Source organism: Marmota monax, unplaced genomic scaffold (genome assembly GCF_021218885.2).
Source record: "Marmota monax isolate L192 unplaced genomic scaffold, Marmota_monax_Labrador192_F-V1.1 WCK01_AAM20220418_F8-fsc00145, whole genome shotgun sequence".
NCBI lineage: Eukaryota > Metazoa > Chordata > Mammalia > Rodentia > Sciuridae > Marmota > Marmota monax.
Genome location: NW_026695201.1, coordinates 3,747,150 through 3,774,066, shown reverse-complemented (window position 1 = coordinate 3,774,066; position 26,917 = coordinate 3,747,150). Strand labels below are relative to the sequence as shown.

Here is a 26,917-nt window from a genome sequence, read left to right as displayed (position 1 = left end):
GATTATGTGAGAAAAAAAAATACACACATAAGAAATGGAAAAATCAGAATGCATTCTAGGAAACAAAATAAATTGACAGAAACTGTCCCTAAGAAAACCTAGACATCAAACTTATCAGATAAAGTCTGAAACCATGATGCTAAATATGCTGAGAGGGGAACAAAAAGAACTTTTAAAAAGTCAGAAATCAGAGTACTTGAGCAACACTACAAACAAATTGGACCTAACAGATATATACAGACTACTCCACTGAAATACAGCAAACACATAATTTCTCAAGTGCACATTAGGCTACTACATACATTTTCATAAATTTTTAAGAGTTAATATTATAAACTGGTTTATAATATTATAAACGGCAATCCAAGCAACTCAGAGGCTGAGGTGGGAGGATCCCAAGTTCGAGGCCAGCCTCAGCAACTTAGTGATAGTCCTGACTCAAAATAAAAAAAAATAAAAAGGACTGGGGATAGGGATGCAGCTCAATGGTAGAATGCCCCTGGGTTCAGTACCAAAAAAAAAAAAAAAAAAAAGCCATACCACGTCTCTGACAGGAAGTCAGTCTTCCCAGAGATACTTTCAATTTGTTGACTCCCTCAGTGTCTTCAGCACGGGTCTCCACCTCTGAAAGCATGTTCTGGCTGTTCCAATCTCTCCTGATTGTCTTCTGCGAAAGCTCAGGTAAATATCCACATAGCCCCACATTGTCATTGAGTGACTCCTTGTTTTTGCGCAGTCTGCTCAACCTAAATTATGTAGACACCGCTGTATGGCTGACTCTGCTGAGGGACCAGGTGGATTCACGGTGGCTAACTCTAAACTGCCACCTTATCTGTGCATTGAATGATAAAGGCTGCAGATGGCTTTGGGGGTAACAACTACAACTGAATCTGCCTGTAAGGGATGTGTTTGCAGGGGGCTTTTGTGAAATTGGGCTTTTGTGAGTTAAGACTGTTTGGGGATTATGACCAACATGTTGTACTGTAAAGAGAACTTAGATCAAGAAAGCGAATCCTCTACAGTTCAGCTACCAGGTTACGGTGCAACTTTAGGTCAGTTAATTATACTTTCTGGGCTTCACTCTCCTCATCTAAAATACTTAAAACTTATGATTTCATGTACCCTGAGTTTGGGGGACCCAAACAGAAATAGTTCTTTTTTGTCAAGGGCAAAAATAATAATAATAATGATACATGAGCTTCCCCTTTCTTTGATGCAAATCAGGAGCTAGCTAGCTAGCCCAGCAATGCTTCATATGTCAGTGAGAAAGGACTTACTCAATGTAGCCTTCTCATTGTTCCTGGCTGTCCATCACATAGAGAATATATGTGATGGACTACTTGTGGTTTCCATGCTTGGGAAACCACAAGTAGTTCATTGTAACTGAAGTTCAGTGTTCAAGGAGAGGAGACCAGGCAAGAAGCTCCCAGGTATAGCCTGGGAGTAGCTGATCAAAAGCTAGCATGTAGGAAGTACTTACTTTATTTCAGATACTGGACCAGGAGCTATATGTGGATCACGTTTAGAAATCTCCTGACAATTCCATGAATTTATACTACTGATAGCCCCATTTTAACATAGAGAAACTGAGGCTAAGCTCATTTAAATAACACCCAAATTTCACTAGCCGTCACTTGGAAAGCTCTTGAATACTTCTGAGAAACAATGACCATTGGACGAACCGGTCAGTAGCATAAGAGAAAACAAAGATGCCACCGATGTAGACTTTACTAAACTAATTGGCAATGAAAAAAAAAAAAAGAGAGAATTTTGTTAAGTCATCCAAAAAAAATATTCATCAGGCATCTACCAAATACCTAGCACTGTTCCAATTTCTGGGATACATCATGAGCAGGGCAGGCAAAACTTCCTGCTCTTGTGGAACTGACATTTTGACAAGAAGACAAACTATAAACAAGTAAAATAGTACCTTGGATATTGATAAATGATAAAAATGAAATAACTCAATTGGAGAAAGAACATATAGAAATATGGCGGGGAGGGCGGTCATACTTCAGATAGGACAACCAAAAAAGGTGACAATTTGGGGAACAGGGAGAAGCCATGGGGAGGAAGGTAAGTTCATTTTGGGACCTATTAATTTTAAGATGTCAGTGTAACATCCACGAGGAGATGTTACTGAAAGCAGCTGGAAATTTGGGACCAGGGGTAAGGCTGTGAATGGCGACTTGAGAGTTAACACCATAGAGATTACCAATGAATCCAAGGGGAAAAGTGGAATTAGGATAAAACCTTGAGAAATACATAGAAGGTGCAGAAAGAGAATTCTTTCGTTCATTCAAGAGTCACTTCTTGATCTGGGACCAGCAACTCAAGCTTTAACCTCACTTTTCCCTGTTTAAGAAATTGAACTCTTCTCCGGGTGTGGTGGCACATGCCTGTAATCCCAGCAGCTCAGGAGGCTGAGGCAGGAGGATTGCAAGTTCAAAGCCAACCTAAGCAACTCAGTGAGAACCTGTCTCTAAATCAAATATAAAAAAGGCTGGGGATGTGCGCAGTGGTTAAGTGCCTCTGAGTTCAATCCTCAGTACCAAAAAGAAAAAGAAATTGAACTCCTCTATGAATTATTTGGAATGTCCTCCTGTTAAAACTTCTCTCATTCTCCCTGTTTCTGTGGATATTTCTAATAACAACCCTATGAAATATACAGTTTCTCACCTCCCAGATGAGAAAAGAAGGTACCTAACACTTAAGTGACTAGCTTAGACTCACCCAGCTACAGGAGGAGGGGTAGAAAGAGAAACACACTCAGCTGTGTCTGCAGGAAACGGATGCAGATGTTCCAGGGCCCAGGAAACAAACAGGGGTTACCAGGGCTAGATTCAGGGAGCCTGGCCCCAGAAGCTGTGCCCACAGCCACTTCACTATGCTACCACCTTACACACGGTTACATGTTCACATGCACGTATACATTATTACCCAGCGTTGTGCTAGGAAGAAACTAAGCAAGGCACTGGGGTGGAGGAAACAAATGGATGTGCTCTGGATGGGTGATGAGGAACGATTAGAACTTTGGGATGTAATATCTCCTCTGAGCTTTAAAATTGCTGAGGCTGGCCTCAAATCTTCGACCCCTCTGCCTCAGCCTCCAGAGCTGCTGGGATCACAGGTGTTTGCCACCACGCCCAGGAAGAAAAAGCTTTGAATTTTGATGAAGTACAATTTACCTGTTATTACGAGGTGGCCAGCACCTCACCAGGGTAATTCTTCCTGTGCAGGAGGGGATAAACCACCTGAGAAAATTAAAGTCTGAAGTAATTAGTGAAGAAATAAGAGACAAGGTTAGAATTAGTTTTTAAAGCAGAACGCCTGATAGTCTGTCTCTTCCAGTCCTGGTGGGAGGTGGAACAGAACAGTTCAAAAGTGGCTCTGGGAGTCTGTTGGGGATGATGGCTGCCACAGGTCAGCCTACCTCCTGTGCTGGGTGTAACCTGGCAGAGCTGAATAGACACTCACATGTATCTGGACGGTCTTAACCAGCAGGATTGCAGATGCAAGTTCCCGATACCAGATTTTCCTATTCACTGGTTATGATGTTGGTCCATACACAGTCCACGGATGGCTCTGGGCAACCTGTTTTTTTCTTTTGTTGCTTGTGCTTTTGGTATTACATCTAAGAATTCACTGCCAAATCCAAGATCACTAATATTCACCCCTATGTTTTCTTCAAGAGTTTTATAGTTTTAAGTCTTATATTTAGGTAATTGATACATTTTGAGTTAATTTTTGCAAATGGTGAGAGGTAGGGGTCCAACTTCATTTTTTTTGTAGTTGTCCCATACAATTTGTTGAAGAGATTATTCCTGGATTCTCAATTCTATTCCATATAGTCATTTATATGTCGATCCTTATAACAGCACTCCACTGTTTTGATTACCATAGTTATATATATATAAGTTTTGAAATTGGGAAGTGCAAGTACTCTAATTTTGTTTTTCTTTTACAATATTATTTTGGCTATTTGGGACCTTTCCCAATTCCATATGAATTTGGGACCTTTTGCAATTCCATGTAAATTTGAAGATTGACTTTTTCACTTATGAAAAACAGTCACTGCAATTTTAATACAGATTGCATTGAATCTGTAGACTGCTTTGGACAGTATTGCCATCTTAATATGGTTTTCCAATCTGTGAACATGGAATGTCTCTTCATTTATTCGGGTTTATTTTTAATATATCTCAGGAATTTTTTTTAGTTTTTAGTGTATACATCTTTCTAGTTAAATTATTGCCAGGTACTTTATTCTTTTAATTACTATTGTTCAGTGGAATTGTTTTCTTGGTTTCTTTTTTTAGATTGTTCCTTGCAGGTATGGAGGAATACAAGTGATTTTTGTATGTTGACCTTGAATCCTGCAACTTTACCAAGTTCACTTATTAGCTCTGGTTAATTTTTCTGATGGATAAATTTTCTATTTATCCATCAGGCCATACCATCTTTGAATTGAAATAGTACTTCTTTTCCAATTTAGATGCCTTTCATTTCTTTTTTATTTCTTGTCTAATTGCTCTGGCTAGAACTTTCAATATAATGTTGTACAGAAGGAGTGAAAGTGGGTATTCTTATCTGAGATAAATTTCACTCAATTATGATGTATAATCCCCATAAAATATTGTTGGATTCAATTTGTTAGTATTTTGTTGCATATTTTTGCATCAATATTCATAAAGGATATTGGTATATAATTTTCTTTTTTGCCTGATATCTTTGTCCTTGGTATCAGGATTGTTCTGGCCAAGTAAAATGAGTTAGGAAGTGTTTTTCTCCTCCTCTTTTGGGGAAGTTTAAGAATGACAGGTGTTCTTTGAATAATTAGAATTTACTAGTAAAGTCATCTGGCTTTTATTTTTTATTTTTTTATTCTAATTTGTTATATATGACAACAGAATGCATTACAATTCATATTACACATATAGAGCACAATTTTTCATATCTCTGGTTGTATACAAAGTATATTCACACCATTTGTCTTTATACATGTACTTAGGGTAATGATGTCCATCTCATTCCATCATCTTTCCTAACCCCATGCCCCCTCCTTTCCCCTCCCATCCCTTTCCCCTATCTAGAGTTTATGTAATCCTCCTTGCTCCCCCTCCCAACCCCACTATGAATCAGCATCCTTATATCAGAGAAAACATTCAGCATTTGGTTTTGGAGGATTGGCTAACTTCACTTAGCATTACATTCTGCAACTCCATCCATTTACCTGCAAATGCCATGATTTTATTCTCTTTTATTGCTGAGTAATATTCCATTGTGTATATATATATATATATATATATATATATATATATATATATATATATACATACCACATTTTCTGTATCTATTCATCTACTGAAGTGTATCTAGGTTGGTTCCACAGTTTAGCTATTGTGGATTGTGCTGCAATAAACATTGATGTGGCTGTGTCTCTGTAGTATGCTGTTTTTAAGTCCTTTGGGTGTAGACCAAGGAGTGGGATAGCTGGGTCAAATGGTGGTTCCCATTCCCAGTTTTCCAAGAAATCTCCATACTGCTTTCTATATTGGCTGCACCAATTTGCAGTCCCACCAGCAGTGTAAGAGTGTACCTTTTTCCCCACATCCTTGCCAACACTTATTGTCATTTATATTCTTAATAGCTGCCATTCTGACTGGAGTGAGATGAAATCTTAGAGTAGTTTTGATTTGCATTTCTCTAATTGCTAGAGATGATGAACATCTTTTCATATATTTGTTGATTCATTGTATGTCCTCTTCTGAGAAGTATCTTTCAGTTCCTTTGCCCATTTATTGATTGGGTTACTTGGTTTTTGTTTTTTGGGTTTTTTGTTTGTTTGTTTGTTTGTTTGTTTTTTCTTTTTGGTATTATGCTTTTTGAGTGCTTTATATATCCTAGAGATTAGTGCTCTATCTGATGTGCTTGTGGTAAAGATTTGCTCCCATTCTGTAGGCTCTCTATGCACCTCACTGATTGTTTGTTTTGCTGAGAAGAAGCTTTTTAATTTGAATCCATCCACTTATTGATTCTTGGTTTTAATTCTTGTGCTACAGGAGTCTATTAAGAAAGTTAGGGCCTAATCTGACATGATGGAGATTTGGGCCTACTTTTTCTTCCATTAGGTGCAAGGTCTCTGGTTTAATTCCTAGGTCCCTAATCTACTTTGAGTTGAGTTTTGTGCATGGTGAGAGATAGAGGTTTAATTTCATTTTGGTGCATATGGATATCCAGTTTTCCCAGCACCATTTGTTGAAGAGGCTATCTTTTCTCCAATGTATGTTTTGGTGCCTTTGTCTAATATAACTATAATTTTGTGGGTTTGTCTCTGTGTCCTCTCTTCTGTACCATTGGTCTACCAGTCTGTTTTGATGCCAATACCATGCTGTTTTTGTTACTATTGCTCTGTAGTATAGTTTAAGATCTGTAGTATAGTTTAAGATAGTGATGCCACCTGCTTCACTCTTCTTGCTAAGGATTGCTTTAGCTGTTCTGGGTCTCTTTTTTTTTCAGATGAACTTCATGACTGCTTTTTCTATTTCTATGAGAAATGTCATTGGAATTTTGATTGGAATTGCATTAAATATGTATAATGCTTTTGGTAGTATGGTCATTTTGACAATATTAATTCTACTTATCCAAGAACTAGGTAGATCTTTCCATCTTCTAAGGTCTTCTTTAATTTTTTTCTTTAGCATTCTGTAGTTTTTGTTGTAGAGGTCCTTTACCTCTTTTGTTAGGTTGATTCCCAAGGTTTTGTTTGTTTGTTTTGAGGCTATTGTAAACGGGGTAGTTTTCCTTATTTCCCTTTCAGAGGATTTGTCACTGAGATTCAGAAATGCCTTTGTATTCTGCTACTTTGCTGAATTTATTTACTAGTTCTAGAAGCTTTCTGGTGGATTTTTTTTGGGTCTTCTAGGCATAGAATCATATCTTCAGCAAATAGTGCTAATTTGAGTTCTTTTTTCCTATTTGTATTCCTTTAATTTTTTTTTTTTTTTTGTCTAATTGTTCTGGCTAGTGTTTCAAGAACTATGTTAAATAGAAGTGGTGAGAGAGGGCATCCCTGTCTTGTTCCAGTTTTTAGAGGGAACGCTTTCAATTTTTCTCCCTTTAGAATGATGTTGGCCTGGGGTTTAGCATAGATAGCCTTTATTGATGTTGAGATATGTTCCTGTTATTCCTAGTTTTTCTAGTGATTTGAACATAAAGGGGTGCTGTATTTTGTCAAATGTTTTTTCTGCATCTATTGAGATGATTATATGGTTCTTATCTTTAAGTTTATTGATGTGATGAGTTATATTTATTGATTTCCATGTGTTGAACCAAACTTGCATCCTGGGATGAACCCCACTTGATTGTGGTGCACTATCTTTTTGATATGCTTCTGTATTCAATTTGCCAGATTTTATTGAGAATTTTTGCATCTACTTCATTAGAGATATTGGTCTGAAGTTTTCTTTCTTTGCCTGGTTTTAGAATCAGGGTGATATTGGCCTCATAAAATGAGTTTTGAAATGCTCCCTCTTTTTCTATTTCCTGAAATAAATTAAAGAATATTGGTATTAGTTCTTCTTTAAAGGTCTTGTAGAAGTCGGCTATGTACCCATCTGGTCCTGGGCTTTTCTTGGCTGGTAGGCTTCTGATGGCGTCTTCTATTTCATTCTGATGATGGACAAAGTTTAAAGTGTGCATATCATCCTGATCCAGTTGGGTAAATCATATGGCCCTATAAATTTGTCAATATCTTTGATATTTTCTATTTTATTGGAGTACAAGTTTTCAAAATAATTTCTAATTATCTTCTGTATTTCTGTAGTCTGTTGGGATATTTCCTTTTTCATCATGTATGTTAGTAATTTGAGTTTTTTCTCTTCTTCTCTTCATTAGCATGGCTAAGGGTTTTTCAACTTTATTTATTTATTTATTTATTTATTTAAAGAACCGACTTTTTGTTTTGCCAGTTTTTACAAATTGTTTCTTTTGTTTCCATTTCTTTGATTTCAGCTCTGATTTTAATTATTTCCTGTCTTCTGTTGCTTTTGGTGTTGATTTGTTCATCTTTTTCTAGGGCTTTGAGATGAAATGTTAGGTCATTTATTTGTTGACTTTTTCTTCTTTTAAGGAATGAGCTTCATACAATGAACTTTCCTCTTAGTGTGGTCTTCATAGTGTCCCAAAGATTTCGATATGTTGTATCTGTGTTCTCATTCTCCTCTAAGAACTTTTTGATCTCTTCCTCGATGTCTTCTGCAACCCATTGTTTATTCAGTAGCATATTATTTAGTCTCCAGGTGTTGGAGTAGCTTTTAATTTTTTATTTTATCACTAATTTCTAATTTCATTCCATGATCTGATAGGATGTAGGGTAGTATCTGTCTATTTCTTAAAACAAACGTTTACTATTAAGACATTTACAGTTTGGTCACAATGCACAGAAATGGTGGATTCAATTATCATCTACAATGTACTCAGTAAGTTTGTAAAAAGGGTTTACAGTTTCTGATGGTGGACAAAGAACCGGGGGTGAGGAGTAGAATGATATGCTGAGGAGGTAGGAGGTAAGGATATAGAGTTATTATATCTTAGGAAATGTGAAAGAGAACTCTAAAGAGGAAGATTAGTAGCAGGAGAAGGGAGAAGTAATTTGGGATAGACAAATAAGTGGAAAGACAGTAAAGGGTACTAAAATAAACACACATATATATTAAGAAAAATAAAAAATGTTAAAATAGTAGAAATTGGTGGAAAAAAAAGAAAAGAAAGAAAATACAACACAACTGTAATGTACTATTCAGACATCCCAGTCCTCAAAATCTTAATTCATTCAAAGTACTTGATTTCACATATGTTGGGGATGGCAAGGTGGGAGAATAGAGATGGAAAGGAGAGAAAAAAAAAATCTTGAGGAAGAAACAGGGCTTCTTTTGTTTGGAGATCAGTATCTTTCCTGCTTCCCTTCTCGTCCAATAGCTGGGGTCTTCTGTTGTTTAGCTGGTATCTCCACGCTCAGGATGGTGAAGGAAATCAGGGGGTCACTGTGCCGGGGTAGCAGCTGCTGGGAAGGGGGGGAGTTAGAAACTGGGCACCCGGCCAGCCGGAGCTCCAAACTGGGAGTTGCCCTTACTGAAGATGGTGATGAAGGTGGCCCAAGATGGAGGCACCTGCTTTCAGGGGTGCGGTGTTGGGTCAGGTGGGATGATCCAGGCGATGGTGCTAGAGTCGAGCTCTGTGGAGTGCAGTGTATGGCTGTTGGCTGACTTCAGAGCCTGGATGAAGTTCCCAGGTGCAGGCAGGCTACTTCTTGTAGGGGACTATCCCCTCTGCTGCAGAGTCCCAAGATGGTAGCGACCAGGGGAGCCCCATGTTGGTAGATGGGGGTTCACACGAGAGTGGTGGCTGGATTTCCTACTCGTGGGAAGCTGCCGAGTGTCCTGCATGGGAGCAGCTTCGGTGATTTCTGCTCAGGTGGGTGGCCAAAGTTCCGTGCATATGCTGCTGCCACTAGTGGTCTCACTCAGGTACCTGGTAGTCCTGTGTAGGCAAGTCATTGGGAGACCTACTCTGTCACTGAGACCTGGAGCCCTGGAAGGGCCCAGGACCATGATTCCTGTGTGGGAGCAGGAATATCACTTGCAGAGAAGCAGTATTCTCACAGCTTGAATCCCAGGTCACAAAGTGACACAGAATGCTGCCTCCCTCTGGCCCGCCATCCTGGATCCTCGCCTCATCTGGCTTTTCTTTGTCAGGAGATTTTTGATTACTGATTGGATCTCTTTTCTTATCATAAGGTTCTCTTAGGTTTATATTTCTTCATATGTCTGATAGTTTGTGTGTTTCTAGGAATTTATCTATTTCATCTATATTATCCAATTTGTTGGTATACAACTATCATAGTGTTCTTTTATCATCATTTTTATTTATCTAAGTAATACAGTAATGTCCCTAATTTCATTTCTAATTTCAGTAATTTGAGCCTTGTCAATTTCTTTTTCTTGGCCAATCTTCTCCAAGAACCAACTTTTGGTTTCATTATTTTCTCTATTATTTTTCTATTCTCTATTTTGCTTATCTCTGTTATAGTATTTATTGTTTCCTTCCTTCTGGTAACTTTTGGTTTAGTTTGCTTTCCTTTTTTCTAGTTCCTTCAGGTGTAAAACTGGATTGTTAACTTGAAATCTTCCTTATGTTTAATGTAACCACTTACAGCTATAAATTTCCCTCCGAGCACTGCTTTTGCTGCATCCCATACATTTTGGTATGCTGTGTTTTCATTTCCTCCTGTCTCAAGATACATTCTAATTCCCCTTGTGATTTCTTCTTCGATTCATTGGTTGTTTTAGACAGTGTTGATTAATTTTCATACATTAATGAATTTTCCAATTTTTCTTATGTTCTTGACTTCTAGTTTTATTCCTTTGTGATAAGAGAAGACATGATTTGAGTCTTTTAAAATTTGTTGATATTTGTTTTGCAACCTAAACTATGATCTATTTTGGAGAATGATCCAGGTGCATCCATCTTCTTCCTGGACCTATCAGATCTCCTTCTCTTATAATTTTAAAGACAATCTTTGTGAAATATCTCAATCTTACTGCCCTTTTTACATTTAAATCTCTTGAGATCTTTAGTCTCATTCTTTTTTTACTATGACTGATGCCTCTATTTGTGCTCCTGAACCCTATCTTGGCTTCCTCTCAGAAATGACACTCTAATCTCAACCTACCTAGCCTTCACTGAATCCCCTGGACCAGATTCTGGGGAAATAAAGTGGTAAGACATTATTCATATTCTCAGAAACATATCATCCAGTGGGTGAAATATGGAAACAAGTATATCTATTGAGTTAGAAACTGTGCTAAGTACTAGGAATCCAGAGAAAATAAGCATAATGTTTTCTCTCAAGTTTATGGAAAAAGGAGGAAAATAATCTCATAATTACAACAAAGAGACAGAAACGCAGACTAATAAATATGGTTTGCATGCCCTAATTTCTAAATTTTTACTCACTGAATTAGCATAGAACTGAGCAAATAATAGAATAAATAACTTGTTAAATAAACTAATTATTGTAATCTATAAAAGCAAGGGAACTTAAAGGAATATGCCATGCCAGGGAGGCACAGTTCCTGGTGAGTAAGTACTTGAGCCACTAGATAAATCTAGTGTCTTTACCAAGAAGAATTTAGCTTAACATCCTGGACAGAGAACCCCCAAGAGGAGGGATAGAGATGTATCCATTCACTCCACAAATATTCACCACAGTGGAAAAGACAGGAAAATCCTGTGTGTGAGTCAGATTCTCACCACTGTGACTAAAATACCTGACAAGAACAACTTAGGTTTATTTTGGCTCACAGTTTCAGAGGATTTAGTCCATGCTTGACCAGCTCCAAGTCGAAACATCATGGTGGGAGGATGCAAAGGAAGAAAGGTGCTCAGCTCATGGCAGCGAGGGAAGAGAGAGCGAGTGAGAAAGGAGAAGGGGTCTGGGAAATAGATCAACCCTTACCCCAGTGTGCTACTTCCTCCAGCTGGGTCCCACCTCCCATAGTCCATTCCGCTATCAATGGATGGAGCCCTCACGACCCCAATCACTGCTTAAAGACCCACCTTCAAACCTTGTTGCACCTGGGCACCATGTTTCTAACACATGAGCTTTGGGGAACATTTCAGATTCAAACCACCACAAAAGCTTGCCTCCATGAAGATTAAATCTCAGTGGAGGGGAGGAAGAAAAACCAATGCACATTTGTGTGTTCTGGTATATACCACATGGTAAGTACTATGGAGAGAAATAAACCCAAAGGCAGCTGAGTATGGGTGGAGGTTGATAGTGAGGAAAGCATGGTCACAGAAGGCCTCTTGCAGAGGGAACATGTGCATTAAAGACATTATGAAGGCAAAAGAATGAGTTGTATACCTACCTGGAAGAAGTATATTCAGGCAGTGGTAATTACAAGGGCAAAATCCCTGGTCTATTTGAAGAATAGCCAAGCAAGTTGAAGCAAAATGAACAAAGGAGAATTACAGAAATTTAGACTGAAAAGAGAAAAATGGCCAGATCACTTAGTCTTTATGGGTTATTGAAATTATTTCGTTCGTTTAGGTTTCATTTTGGATGTGTAGTTGTTTTATTTTTTTTTTCTAAATACAAAGAGAAAACTGTACAAATCCTCATTACTACCTCAATGAAGTGTACAATGAATGCCTATATAGCCAGACACAGGTCAAGGTCCAAAACATCACCAGCCCCTCAGACCCCTCTTTATGTTCCCTTCTATTCACCTCGCTCCTTCCCAAAGGAAACAGCATAGATTTGTTTGCCTGTTTTACAACTTCACATAAATGGGATCATAACATTGTGTGTGTGTGTGACTGAATGTGGCTCAAAATTTTGCTTGTCAATAAATAAATAAACCCCAAGATAAAACAAAAGATTTGGCAGGTGATATTCACCCATGTGATTCCCAGAGGGATCAGGGCTGAAGATGACCACAAATTACAGTGAGTTGAATTACTGATGGGAAAGATGTAGTGCAGAGGGGAATGGATGATGGCAGCATGGAATCCATGTGACAATTCAGGAAAGGAAACAGAAATGCAAGCTCCCCTAGGAGCTGAGTGTCACACACACACACACACACACACACACACACTTAGCTCCTTTCCTGAGACATAAGAGATCCCAAGAAGCCCTGATTATGGTTACTTATTCATTGACACAAACATCGTCTTTAAGAATCAAGACTTTTTCACTCTTTTGGCTCAAATGTTGGGTCTCTGAAATAGGTTTATGAGAATGCATCCATGATATGCTACTTTAAAAATTTTTTTATCAGTTTTAACTCCTCAATCACTAGGCTGAAATATTTTTTAAAGATTTTTTTTAAGATGGACACAATATCTTTACTTTATTTATTTTATTTATTTTTATGTGGTGCTGAGGATCAAACCCAGTGCCTCACATGTGCGAGGTAAGCTCTCTACCACTGAGCTACAGCCCCAGCCCCTAGGCTGAAATCTTTTTGAGAGCAGGAAAATAATAAAAGTAGTTGAAGTCAGAAGACCTAGGTTTGAATGCTGATTTACTATTCTTGAGCCATGTAACTCTGGGAAAGCTAGATAACTTTTGTGTCTTAGGTTTTATTTGTAAGTAGAAATAATAATCCAATCTATTAGCCTCAAAGAATTGTAGTTGGCATCAAATGAAATAATGCATGTGGAAAACTATGTATGCAGTAAATCTGTTATTAATCCTCTAAATTAAGCAAGCATACTATATGGACAGTCGGCAATCAGTAAATGTCCAGCTGTAATTATACTTCATCAGCAAAGACTTGAAGTTTTTGGAGTCTGTGCCAGGGAGTTGATGTAGTTCCATGTCCCTCACCACCTGATGCCTAAGGACTCAGGCGTCACGGGCCATCCATGGGTTGTGTATGTGAGCGATGCACATTTGAGCATATGGGAAGACTGGCCTGCAACACAACTGTTGCGTGTTCTTTGGGCCATGCAACCCACATGTGCACTTTGCTCTTGCTATGCCTGTGTTCCCACACAACACCTGAGACAGGTGTGACTTGCCAAGATGCCGATCAATCTCCTGACCGCAAGACATCACACTCAACGCCTTGAAACCTGCCCCCTTGCCTTATTTGGAAAGAACATTCCATTGAAAACCTCCTTTTGTGTGCACCCCCTATAAAAAATAAAAAGAATTCAGGTGGCTTGCTCTCTTTCCAACAGACCCCTAAGGTCGAGAGCCATCTTAGATTTAGAAAAGGTATTTTCTGTGTGCTTGCGAGCTTTCTTCGCCATTTTATTAAGTGATTGGTGTAGCCAGCTCTTGTGAACCCAGCTCAGGTCACCAGCCTGGCTAGCTGGCGAAACTCAGGGGCTGGGATAATGAAGTATGGTCATGGCCCAGGAATGACCAGCTAGTGTAGAAGTGGGCATGGGGCCAGGGTCATCTGCCAACCCACCAAGAATGCCAGATGTTTTGCTGGAGGTAGAGCCACTGGGGCTGTGATTATCCACTGTCAGACTCCTAACCCTTTCTCTCCCCATTTTCTCTCTGGGCTTCAGTTTGAAAAAAAAGCTCTAACAGATTGGCAGAGATGGAGGAAGAGGCACAGGAATTGGAAGATTGCCTTGGACGGTTTTATAGCCCTTTCCTTCTGTATTTACAGGGAATGCAGCAGTTTCACGATGCACCTCTCCCCCAAGGATGGTGAACGGGATTCTGGGGAAGTCAGTAACTTTCCTCCTGAACTTTCCTGCGGATAAGAAAGCCAATGTGATCAGCTGGAATTACAATGGAATAAACGTAGCATACATACACCTAAATGAATTAGGAGAGACACAACACCTGGTGCCCTTTAAAAACTGGAAAGAGCGACTAAACTTCACCCAGACATACTCCTTGCATCTCAGCAACCTGACGATGACAGACGCAGGATTCTACGAAGCCCAGATAAACACAGAACCTTCTCTAACGGTTTCCTGTTACACTCTGAGGATCTTCAGTGAGTCTAAATGTGGGGTTTCATTTTATACGTACTAAAAAAAAATTTAGATCTTTCAATCCTATGTGACTACAAGTGTGTATTCTAGTCTACTGGTAAAGAGGATGGTATTTGGAATCAGAATGAGGTCCAGTGGAGAAGCAACTCAATGACACTGCACAACCAAATAGTGGCAGAGCTGAGAATAGATCTGTCTTATGGAGGTCCATTCAGCATCACCTCCCTTCCCCCTGTCCAATAAAAAGGGCCCCTTCAAACAGAAATGTAGTATAATTGATGGACGTGAAATATTTATAATACCGTTAACATGTTCACCACATGTATCTGGCATGTGACCCTCACAAAGTCTCCATGAGATGCAACCCTTTTGCTTGAGGCATCATTTTGGTCACAAGGTTATATAGGAACTTGCCTACAGTCACAGAGATGGTATGTGATAGCACTTCCCACCTAACCAGACTGCCACAATACTTCACTTTACCCAAAGCCTAGAATAACCCAATAGAGGGGTCTGTGTGCAGAACAGTGGTCTACCTAGGAAGTGCTCTGTGATGGTGAGGCAATAAAGAGAAAAGTCTTTTCTGTCAATGTTGTTTGACCTTTAACAATATTTTCCCCAGATGGCTCATGTTGACCTTTAGGGGGAAAAAATGCCTCCCCAAGATTAAACAGTGAAAATATCCTCAACATAGAATTAAGGAAACTGTAATGAGATAATGTATAAGTTTATATCAAAAAATATATATATAGTAATCAGTGATGTTCAAAGAGCCAAAAATGACTTTAGGCTATTTTTCAAAAAATCACTTCCCAGAGATGTTTTACAAGGGGTTCAAGCATTAAGTTGGCCACCAGACTAGGCAACTTTAAAGACCACTGAGACTGTATAATTACTACCTATCAGAGATCCCACAAGGTCTTAAATTCATCTGGAAGCCTTTGGATTAAGAGATGTTATCTCAAAAAAAATTGTTAAAATTTCTCTACAAATAGGACACTCATAAACATTTAGTGCACAGTCCCTGGATATTTGATGAGTCTCTCATGTTAGATGAGTCAAAGTCATGTTCTTGAAATAATATGACATGGAACAGGTAAATGTTGTAGGAGGAAAAAAGGATGTCTGGAAAAATTCTCAGCAAGAGATTCCAACTAAAGGGGCAAAATGGTACCAGGTCAAGGTATTCATTTTCTGAGGTTGTTCAGACCCAAAACAACAGAAATGTATTTGTATTCTTTCAAAGTTCTGAAGACTGAGAGTCCAAAATCCAGCTGTGGTCAGAAGTGTACTCCCACTGGAGGCCCTTAGAAAACTCTGTTCTCTCCAGCTTCTGGTGGCATTCCTCATCGTCCCACTCTCTGTCTCTGTGGCCACATCACTCCTCTCTTCTCTGTGATTTTGCCTCGTCTGTCTCAAATATCCCTCTGTTTTTATCTTGTAAGGACACTCATCATTGGATTTAGGGCCTCCCAGAAAATTCAGGATTACCTCCTTATCTACTACATTCCTTTTGCAAGGCCCTTTCTCCAAATAAGGTAATATTCATAGGTTCTGGGATGTATCTTTAGCCTTTATAGACAAGATCACCCTCCCTGATCATCAAGTGACCATCAAGGCAGTGCTAAGACCCTGAAGAGAAGTGAGACTCATACTATGGAGAGCCCAAGATCAGACACCACACCAACATTTACTGAGACAATGTCCTGACACAGTGGAGAAAACTAAGCATGAATTCTCTTGCAACAACCGCATTCCTGGGACTCCATGCCAATCCCTTTCCAGGGCTTTTTACCCTAAATGTTTTTTTTTTAGTTCGTATTATTTCTCCTTCAAAAGATCACACACAAAGAGATATGTAAGCTACAGCAATTCGCTTTACAAAGAGTGAAAAGGAATTTCCAAAATGCAATAGATAGATCTGTTTTTCAATATTGACCAATCGTCCCTCGGCATGAGGATAAGGATGGCAGAGATTAATGTTATAAGCCAATACCAGTGAATGGAGAGTAACTAACCAGAGTTTAGTGTTAAAAAAAGATGTTGAAGTCTTGTTAGGTTTATCTACTGAGTCAATGTGGACCATAAATAATGCACATGTACTCTTCTAGCCACTTAGAATAAATACATCAGTGAGCAAAACACACAAAGATCCCTCCCGCCCCCTGACATTCTGTATAGGGAATGGAGGCAGGTAATAAATAATACATGTAATATATAAACAAGTGTATGTAAGAAAGCCATGAGTTCTATGGGGAAAAGGGAGAAATTAGAACAGCATAAGGAACTTCAGGAGTGCCAGGAAGCAGGAGTCCATTTTAAAGAGCGTGATCAGAATAGGCCTCATTGAAATATGAGGCAAGGTCTGTTGAAGTGAGAGAGTGAACTATTCTGATATCTGGAGGAAGAGCACACCTAGCAAGTCTCCCCTGTGCCTGGCATGCTCACAGAACATCCAAGAGGCTGAATATGAAATAAGGGGATGGTACATTGTAAGGTCCTGAGAGTCACCACAAAGACTTTGGCTTCTATTGTCAGTGACATTGAGGGCCATTGGAGGGTTTTGCAAATAATCAATATGACTTTGACTTTGTTTAAAGAATACCTTTGGTTACACTGTTGAGAAGCCATTGGACCAAGAAGGAAGCCATTGCAATAAGTCAGGCAAGAGTTGGCGCTGGCTTGGACCAGTGTGGTAGCAGCAGAGGCAGTGAGAAGAGATTGGATTCGGGGTATATGTTAAGGAAAAGTCACCAGAACTTTTTTGATTTGAGTATGAGATGAAGGGATGCGTCACAGATAATGCCAGAGATTTTGGCCCAAGGGAATGAAATTATTATCCCTAAATGGGGGAAGGGTACAGATTGAATAGATTCTAGACAGAAAAACAGAAGTCCTTTTAGACTTTGTGATATACCGAGTTTGTGATATACTCATATCCAGGTGTAAATGTCAAATAGACAGGTGTATATTCGCTACATGGGAAAAAGTAACAGGACATATTTTTGAGGTCAGCCATGGACAAAAGCCATGACATTCATGCCATCTATTTGTCATCCCTGTGCTAGGCACTGTCTCCCTTAATGCTCATAATTACCTGAGAAGTCGATACTATTGCCTGATCTTCCAGAGAAGGAAACTTAGAGATATTAATAATCTGTCCATAGTCATGTGAGCAGCAAACAATAAAGCCATGATCCTATCCCAGATTTTCTTGGATCCAAATCCAACACTCCTTCAGTACACAAGAACTCCATTCTAGCAAGTTATAAGTACATTTAATTCCATAACTTCTCAGTTAAGTCCTCCCTCCCCTAGTGCTGGGGATCAAACCCAGGACCCTTTATATGCTAGGCAAGTACTCTACCACTGAGCTACACCCCCACCCTTCGGTTAATTAAGTTTAAAGCACCACTCAATCTCTTCTAACCAGAGAGTCAGAGCCATTCTGTTCTTTGTGGAATCACCTTTACTTCTATTCCCAGGTCAAGACTAGGTTAGGGCCTTTTTTTGTCTTGCTCTCACGTCTCCACTGGTTCCTTGCCACTTCGAGGCAACAGCTGCTTCTCTGGGCAACACTTTCCAGTCTTTGGTCTCAGAAATTTCTGCATTTATGTCAATTCGAATGGCAATGTAGGGCTGGGGCTGTAGCTCAGTAGCACAGCATTTGCCTAGCATTTGTGTGAGGCACTGGGTTTGATCCTCAGTACCACATAAAAAAATATATAAATAAAATAAAGGTATGCTGTTCATCTACAACTACAAAATAATTTTTTTTAAAAATTGACAATATATTTGCATTTATGTGCTCCCCAGTCTCTAAATTGTCTTTATGAGAGGTATTATTGTTCACAGATCAGAAGGTGCCCCAAGGATTAATCTGGAGCCCAGAAAGGTAGAGAGACCAGTCTCAAATTACCCAGATAGTCTCTCCCTTCCCATTTATCTTTCCAGTTACTCCGTCTCATACTGAAGTCTCTTTCATTGGTCACCCCAGACTTTCCTACCATCAATTAGATGATACAAGGAGAGTCTTTTAGAGTATACAGGCCATAGTATACAGCAGAAGTGAAATATCAAAACATAAATGCAATGAAAAATTTTTAGAGCAGTCTTAACTGAGTCATTCATCCTTAACCCACGTCTCTTCTCTGTACACAGGACCACTGAGTAACTTACAAGTTACCCATCACACTCAACTGTCTGGGAATAGCACCTGTGAGATCCACCTGACCTGCTCTCTGGAGAATCCAAATGATACTGTCTCATTCGGGTGGAAGCTCTCAGAAAACAGCTCTCTGCGAGAACCAAACCTCACTATCTCCTGGGACCCCATGAGTTCCAGTGAACAGAACTACACCTGCATAGCTGAGAACCCGGTCAGCAATTTATCATCCTTAGTCACTGCCCAGAGTCTCTGCACAGGTAACAGTCAGCCTCAGGTGTCTCTAAGAGCCTTGAGCAACTGTGGGGTGTGCCATGTGCTCAACACCCTACAAGATTCCCAAAACAGCGGCAGTGGGAGACAGCCAAACAGCAGCTAAGGGTGGGGTGGTAGGCAGCTTCTGGGGCCCTGTGCTTCTCACTACCTCCTAGTCTCTCCCTCCTCCTTCCTCCTCTGCAAGCCCTTCTCTGAGGGGGGCAGGGGGGAAGGACTCAGAAAGCAGGGCTTTCACCATCCAGGATCCTGCCAGAGTCCCAGAACTCTGGGTACAGATGAACCCAAGAGACTCTGTGAAGGCCCCGAGAAAAACACTCTAGTACTCACTCTAGGTGTCTAAAGAAGTTCCATTTCTTTTTTTCCCTTTTCAGGTGTTAAGAAAAATGTAAACTGGGTCAGAACATTGATTATGATTCTGGTTGCTTTGTTTCTCCTCGCCATTGCGTGCGCACTGGCTTCACGGGCTTGGAAGAACAGAACAGGCAGGTGTACTTTCTCCCTCCTTGTCTCTCCTCCCAGGTTGCAGGTATTTAGAGTTTGGGGCCTCTGATTGCTAAGAATCTCTTACAGAAAACAGGTGAAGGGTGGAGAGCGAGCAAACCCTAGCTCAGCTACGCAGGGACGATCCTAGGGGTGGGACCGAGCACCTGCTAATATCCTAAAGGAGGTGTCCTACTGGGAGAACTAGGAGCCCGCCTCAGGGTCCACTTGCCCACCTACCCTTCCTTTGGGGCCCCTTCCTCCACATTCTCTAGAGAGGCACCTATTGGGGGTGGGGGATAAGAAGGCCTCTCTCAAACATTTCAATTTCCTTATTTATTTTTCAGGCTCCCTCCCTTTGCATACTCAGCAAACTCAGCATCCTGGTGAGCACCCAGACTTTAAACTGCTGATCATAAAGCAGGCAGGGAAAGACGACAGAAAGAGGAAGGAGGCTGGCAGGAAGTCAGAATGTCACTACTCAGATGCACCCCGCGGTGCAAGCTCACAAGCACATACCATGGACCTCACACAGTTAGTGAGATCGGAGTCCCTCTCCTCCCTTCTGATGCATAAGTTTGCTCTAGTGAAAGGGCTGGTAGCCTGTTCCATTTGCACCCAGAAAATTCTGAGCAGAGAAAAAAAAAATGAGCATCAAAGACTCAAAACCAAATTGCCTGTGACTGCATAACTGCTGGTTAACCAGGGTTTGGACCATGGATAGACATGGTGGAAAAAGAAAGTGTGATCTAGAGATGCAAGTACAGGCTCTGGGCTCAAACTGGCTTTGAGTCAGAGATGCGAGATATCATGCTTAGGAAAGAGCCTGAGGACTGGGGTCAGAAGACACACATTCGAGTTCCTGTTCCATCACTTCCCATGTAACTTCACACAAGTCAGTGGAGATTTGGGGGCCTGCGGTTCCTCATCTCTAATATAATCGAACTCACCTTAAGGGCCTGTGAAGGGTTAATAATGTTTCCTCGGGGAAATAATTGGTTACATTATGCTCACAGCATCTCCAGCTCTTCTGTAGATAGTGATACTTAGTCATTCACACACGAAGCCCGAGGACACCTCTGAAGCCCAAGGGCACCTCAAGACCACTCCCCGCTCAAGAGAGGCGGTTAGAAACAAACCACATGATTAAGAAGGTTCTGGTTCAACCCAAAACTGTCCAAGTGAGCCCTAAGGAAAGGGGAGGCTTGGACAATTGCCTCTTTGGGGACAGAAAGTGGTCGGAAAAGGCAAGGTACTGGGAGAAGCAGTCCCAAAGTCCTTCTGCCACTGATGGTGCCTCTTTGTCTTAACAGCAGAGCCTCTACAGAACACAGAGTGCACATCAGTCTCTCCAGGGAGCACCGTGTACGCACAGGTCACGTATCCAAACCTGGTGAGTCCTTTTAGATTCATACTACATCACTGTGGCTGTTTTTTACAGGAATCGCTCACAAACTTATCACAGTCACAAATCACCTGACGGCTGACATCCACTACTGAGAGGAGAGGGCAACAACGGGGGTTGCAAACACAGCACAAGACCTTTCCAGGGTCTGCTGCTTCCGCAGTGAACATTTATTCCTTCTTGGCTCTCCGCTCTTCTCTGTTGGGTGCCTCAGTAGGTCTTGTCCCCTCGGTAAAATTACAAGCTGTCAGAAAGGGTGAATTAGATTTTCTTTTCTGTTCTCCTATAGGCTAGCATGACACTCAATTAATATGTGCAGGATGGATCCGAGTTCCACTGAGTTTGAGTGTTTCCATGGAGACAGTTCCATAGCAGGAAGCTTGTAGAGATGTTAGGGGAGCTCAGAAGTAGTCTCTCAAGAGGGCAAGAGGGACCAGAATCTTCAACCCCTCCACGGTAGGGGAGACTAAACCATGAGCAGCTCTCCTCTCCTCTACCAACATAATGGGAAGGCCTTGGTGGAGCATTGGAAACTCCTCGGTCCCTGCTGTTTCCACCACCCCCTAAATAAAACATCTATATGTCACGTTTCTAAATAACACTATACTGTTGAGAGTCGCCTGTGAGTTGTATGTGGACTGTATTGCTCATCGCAGACTAGTGAATGGGATAATCTGGTGTCTGGGAACTTCCAGTGGACATTTCCTCTGGTTGACTGCCCAGACACATGTGAGCCCTATTCCACTATGCCTGGTCCCACACAGCACCAGAGATGGGGTGACCTGCTATCCCACCCAAACGCACAGCCCCCTGAGATTGGTTTGACCTGCCAAGATGCCATTCAACCTGCTGACTGCAAGATGTCAGGATGCAAGACTCCACCCTTGAAACCTTACCCTTGCCTTTGATGTAAAGCCATTTTCTAATTGTCTAGCTCCAGTGCCCGTGTGGACTGGACCTCTCAGGGGCTCCAACTCTTTAAAACGGTCCTTTCTGACTCTTTGTCTTTTGTTCTTCACTAATTATTCTAGACTTTAATTACTCAGGAGGCTTATCCCTCCCAGAAGGCAAGAATTCCCTGGCAAGGTACTGGCCACCCTGTGATGCTATACCTCCTGAGAGGCCAAGACCATGAGCAGCTCTCCTCTTTGAAATGGTGGAAGCAATGACCCAGCTAGAAATCTTGGATTCCCCAAGCAAGTCCTCCTCATCCACGGCCTTGCAGGCATTTCTAAAGTAGGCTCCTGGAAGAGGAGGGACACTCTTGCTTCTTCAATTGCCTTTCCAAATTCCTATTGAAGGCAAGCTGAATCACTGTCCACAAAACCTCAAACTAACCTCCAGCCAATTTATTAGCTTTTTCTTTGGGGGGGGGGGGAATAAGTGGTACTTTGGAGAGTTTCTGAGGTTTCAGTAATTCTCTAAATATTCCTTCATTAATTCAAAGTGTCATAGCTTAAAGCAGGTGCTTCAAGGGGACTGTGGACTTCTTTTTTATTTTTATTTTTTTTATTTTTTTTAATATTTATTTTTTTAGTTTCCGGCGGACACAACATCTTTGTTTGTATGTGGTGCTGAGGATCGAACCCGGGCCGCACGCATGCCAGGCGAGCGCGCTACCGCTTGAGCCACATCCCCAGCCCCATGGGGACTGTGGACTTCTGCTGCTGCTCCTGTACTGCATATTTCAGACAGAGGCATTCTTATGGACAGGTGTTCCTCATCTACCAGTTCCTAATGCTTGAGAAGACTCCTAATGATGTGGTGACCAGGCAGTTATAAAGACAGAGACAAATGGAGTAGGCAAAGTGAACTACTCCAGTTATAACAAGTGAAAATCTGTGACAAAAAAATATATATATAATACAATAACTCTGGTGTACAGACCGTTCTTAAAAATTGATGGAGGAAAGGAGAGTTAGATGCAGGATGAGAATGGTTCCCTCTCTTCATACAAGGCTCTCTCTCTTTCTCTCTCTCTCTCTCTCTCTCTCTCTCTCTCTCTCTCTCTCTCTCTCTTGAGGCCTCTGGTTTGCTCTTCGGTTTTGGGCTCAGGAAAAGCCATTAAAACTCCTCAGGTCTGAACTGGTGGGGCTTGATCTCCATCACCTCCTGCTAAACACACTTCTTGCTCTTCCTCTTAAAGAACTTTGACATATTCCCTCTTCTATCACATTGCTTTCCCCAAGAATATACCTATGCATGAACCTCTTTGTCTCTGTGTGAGCCAAATGCATATGATGCTTTTTGTTTTTTTTTTGCAGGAAATGAAAATCCCAGCACCCACAAAACAGGACTCCATTACAATTTACTCCACAATTAATCATTCCAGGGAGGTAAACCCATGATTGCTTCATGTTCTTATATTCTTACCCTTTCTTATGATCTTGCAAATAAAGTAAAAGGGCCATTTTACAGATTCCCAAAATACCAGGAAGATACAGAAAGTCTCAGGACATCCAAAATGTATCTGAGAAGTTATCTTGCATTAGGGTCATCATCCATACTTGAGTTTTCAAACTACTTGTTGTTGTTGTTGTTGTTGTTGTTGTAACTGAATCCCACTTATGCTATCAATATCCCTACTATCTGTCTGCCCGTCCCCTCCTATATCTGTAGACTTGGGGTTGGGGGTGGGGAAGCTGTGGGTCTAGTCTCTATTAACCTACTTTGTGTTTTCTTTTTTTCCCACAGACTAAGACCACTTCTTCCAGGGCAACTGCCCTTAACAACATCCAATAAATTTTTTGAAATATACCTCAGAGAAATTCAGAGATGACACTCTTCCTGATCCCATAGGAGAGAACAAAGAGAGGAAGCTTGATTTTCCAACTGGCAACAGAAAGTCAATATCTAGCATTATGGCTTCCAGTCCTTCAGACTTGATCTGGCTTACCTACATCAGACACCTAAGGAGTAACATCATCTCCAGAGTGTGATTCAAATAACATTTCCCAATCCACTCCAGGACAAAAAATATTCTTCCAATAACATACCTGCACATTGACTTTTTTCTGATAACCAAACAAAAGAGTTATGGGCAACAGATTATAATTCAGCAGACAATCATTTCTCTCTTTAGAAAATAGCAGGATATGATTCATTGTAGGGAGAATACAATGCTGGTTATGTATGGACTTGAATGGGCCCACAATCATATCCTGGTACACCATTTACTAGTTATACCTCCTGGGACATAGTACATAATCTCTTGGAGTTATAGTCTCATAGACTGAAAAAATAGGAGAATGGCAATATGTCCTCTCCACTGCTCAAGCCAGGAATCTAAGTTCTCCCTGACTACAGCTTCTCTACCATCAGGCCCTTTGTACTCTACCTCCAAAATATACCTTGGACTCAATCCACTTCTCTCCAACTCTCCGACACCATTCTATATCCAACTATCACCACCTCCAACCTGAAATACCACAAGAACTTCTGGACAGCTCTCTTAATTTTGTTCTTGTTCTCCTCCAATCAATTCTCAACAAGAGAGCTAGAGTAATGTGTCTTAATATAAATCAGATCCTTCACTTGCCTGCTTATAACCCTGTAGGCCTTTCCATTGCACTTAGAATGAAGTTGCGTCTGCACGGCCCTGGATTATCTGGTCCATTCCTAGACTTAGCAAGTACCACTCTCTCTTGGTACTCTCCCTGATCTTTAGCTTCTCTAGTAGAGGAAAAAGTTCTCCATGGTTCAGTCATTCACATCTTCTCAAGGACCTTCTTCTTCCTCCTGTTCTTTAGGTCTTGGCTTAAATATGTCAGCTTCTATGAGACCACTTTCTAGACCGCCCTATCTGAAATAGATTCCCTTAATATTTTGTTCTACCTCCCTTGTCATTTATTTACCATATGCCATCAAGTATTTATTTGTATTTGTTTAATTTCTGTTTCTCCTTTGGGGGGGGAATTCTTTGGGGGCAGAGATGATGACTACCTTATTACTGTAATCCTAACATTCAGCACATTGCAAATGTTTTATAAATACTTTTAATAAGTAAATGAATATGAAATGGATATTGTGAGAATTAAATAAGGCAATACAGTTTGTCTCTCTGTAACTGGGTTTAGCCTCTGCGCATTCGATCAATCATACCTCAAAATTTTTTTTTAAAAATCGCATCTGTACTAAAACAGGTTCAGACTTTTTTGTCTTGTGATTGATTCCTTAATCAATTCAGTATAATAACTATTTACATTGTGTTAGATATTATAAATAACATAGAGATTATTTGAAGTACACAGGAGGATGTGCATAAGTTATATAAAAATACTACACCAATTTATACAAGGAATGGGTATCTAGGATCCACTGGGATCCTACAGCCAATCTCCCAGAGATACCAGGGGATGACAATCCACCTGAAACTCTCAGCATAGTGCCTAGCACACAAACGAGCTTGAGAAATGTCAGTCACAACTGTTGGAGTTCACCGATATTGTTATCATTAAATTTCATTCTCCTGAACTCACAAAATCTCCTCACCAACCTTCAGCACAATAAGAAAGGAGAAAGGGCGCTGTTTACCCTTCCCCAACGCATTTCTTGCTTTTGTTCACGTTTTTTGAATTCTATTCTTTTACCCCATGTGAAAAATAATGCTCCTCTTCTCCTGGTAAGTGTCTCCTGTTTTTGTTTGTTTTATATATCTTTTCTAGAGTGTCTTTTTTCACAGATATAATATTGTGAATAATTCAAACATTCCATAAACAAAAATCCTCCATAATCCCCAAGATAACTATTATTATGGCTCCATGTTAAAATAGTAACTTTTTAACCAAAATGCAATATTTTCCCAATTGGCTTTTGTTTTTTGCTTTTTTTGTTGCTTTTTGTTTTGCTTTGCTTTGCTTAACGTTAAACAACTTTCCAAAATCAGAATATGTAGTTCTGCTGCATTTTCTTTGCTTTTGATTAATTTAGTTTTACCTTCAAAGAGCTAAAAGTCAAGTAGTGCTTTCAAATGCATATGCCAACCAACTACATTCTTTTATTTTATATTCTCCATTCCCATACTTCTCCTTCTGCCCCCAGAGACACAAAACACATTATCTATTGATTTCCTGTTAGGTTTGTTTATACTCATTCTTTCCCTACTCCATCTTCCTAATGTAAATAGAGATCAATTTTGGTTCAAGACATATTCAATGATTCATTATGACCATGCAAAACATTGTTGGTTACTAAACCAAGAAGTGACTACAATTACATTTCCTTTCTCAGACAACCTTCAGTTTTTCTTGGAATTGATAATTGCTTCATTTTTCTCTTCACTTTGTTTCCATTGAATGTCTATCCTCCACATCCTTTACTAACTCTATAAAAATGATTCTTCTATAACTTTCAATCTAGTTAAATCTATTAAATAATTTATCAGCTCTCTACTCTTCTAGAGATATCCCTACTAGAGCATCTGACCTCCTATTCTATCCTGGGCTGGCTATTTTCAGTAGCAATCATCTTGGGACTTTCCCTGGCCACATCATAGACAATCCCTTACCTATTTTCTCTGTGGGATACCCTAACTTTTAATTTCTTCTATGCATCTCTGAATTGTTTAAATAACAACAGTAAGAATGTTTTGTTCTATGATATTTAAGTCAATCAAATTCTCCTCTCCTCAATTTTTAAATCAATTTTTTAAAATTAAGCACAAAGTTTTAAACACCTCAGTACTGTCAGAGGGAGCTCATCAACTAAAGACTGTGTAACAGCGACGAGCTCTCAAGACCACCCCCCCCCCCAAGATTCAAAGGGAAGGAACAGGAGAGATGTGTGGGGAAGAACTGAAATAATGACTGCAAAATAATGGAAGAGGAAAATGAAATTCATCAAAGTTAAATTAATCTCAAATACTGGCTACATTATCAGGCAGTGAAATAGGATGAGACAGAGAAAACGTCATAGAAAGGAGAAAGATCTTCCAGAGACTTCAAAGGGTTACTTCCATGACTATATGAGATCGCCTAAAGCTTGGGGTGAGGGGAGGGGTGGATTTCTTTGGGCAGGTAAGAGAGTTCCTTCCCTATCAAGGGGATGGAGAGAAAGAAAAG

At 40.2% G+C, this 26,917-nt stretch overlaps 1 protein-coding gene across 7 annotated transcripts; it reads left to right on the top strand.

Moving 5' to 3' along the window:
- The first annotated feature begins 574 nt into the window (after window positions 1-574).
- On the top strand, window positions 575-24,924 carry Slamf6 (SLAM family member 6). 7 transcript variants are annotated; one of them, XR_006848415.2, is made up of 8 exons: window positions 575-681; window positions 14,199-14,534; window positions 18,694-18,957; window positions 19,345-19,455; window positions 19,801-19,839; window positions 20,767-20,846; window positions 21,890-22,094; window positions 22,396-23,116. XR_006848415.2 is itself a non-coding variant. In XM_046428967.2 (8 exons), exons 1-8 carry the CDS (start codon window positions 633-635, stop codon window positions 23,598-23,600), a joined length of 996 nt encoding a protein of 331 aa, XP_046284923.1. In that variant the 5' UTR covers window positions 575-632; the 3' UTR covers window positions 23,601-24,924. The 7 variants fall into 7 exon arrangements, 6 of the variants coding, with proteins under 6 accessions (XP_046284923.1, XP_046284922.1, XP_058430087.1 ...); XM_046428967.2 differs by lacking the exons at window positions 21,890-22,094; window positions 22,396-23,116 and adding exons at window positions 23,123-23,194; window positions 23,553-24,924 and having other exon boundaries at window positions 20,770-20,846; XM_046428966.2 differs by lacking the exons at window positions 21,890-22,094; window positions 22,396-23,116 and adding exons at window positions 23,123-23,194; window positions 23,553-24,924.
- Window positions 24,925-26,917: the final 1,993 nt, after the last annotated feature.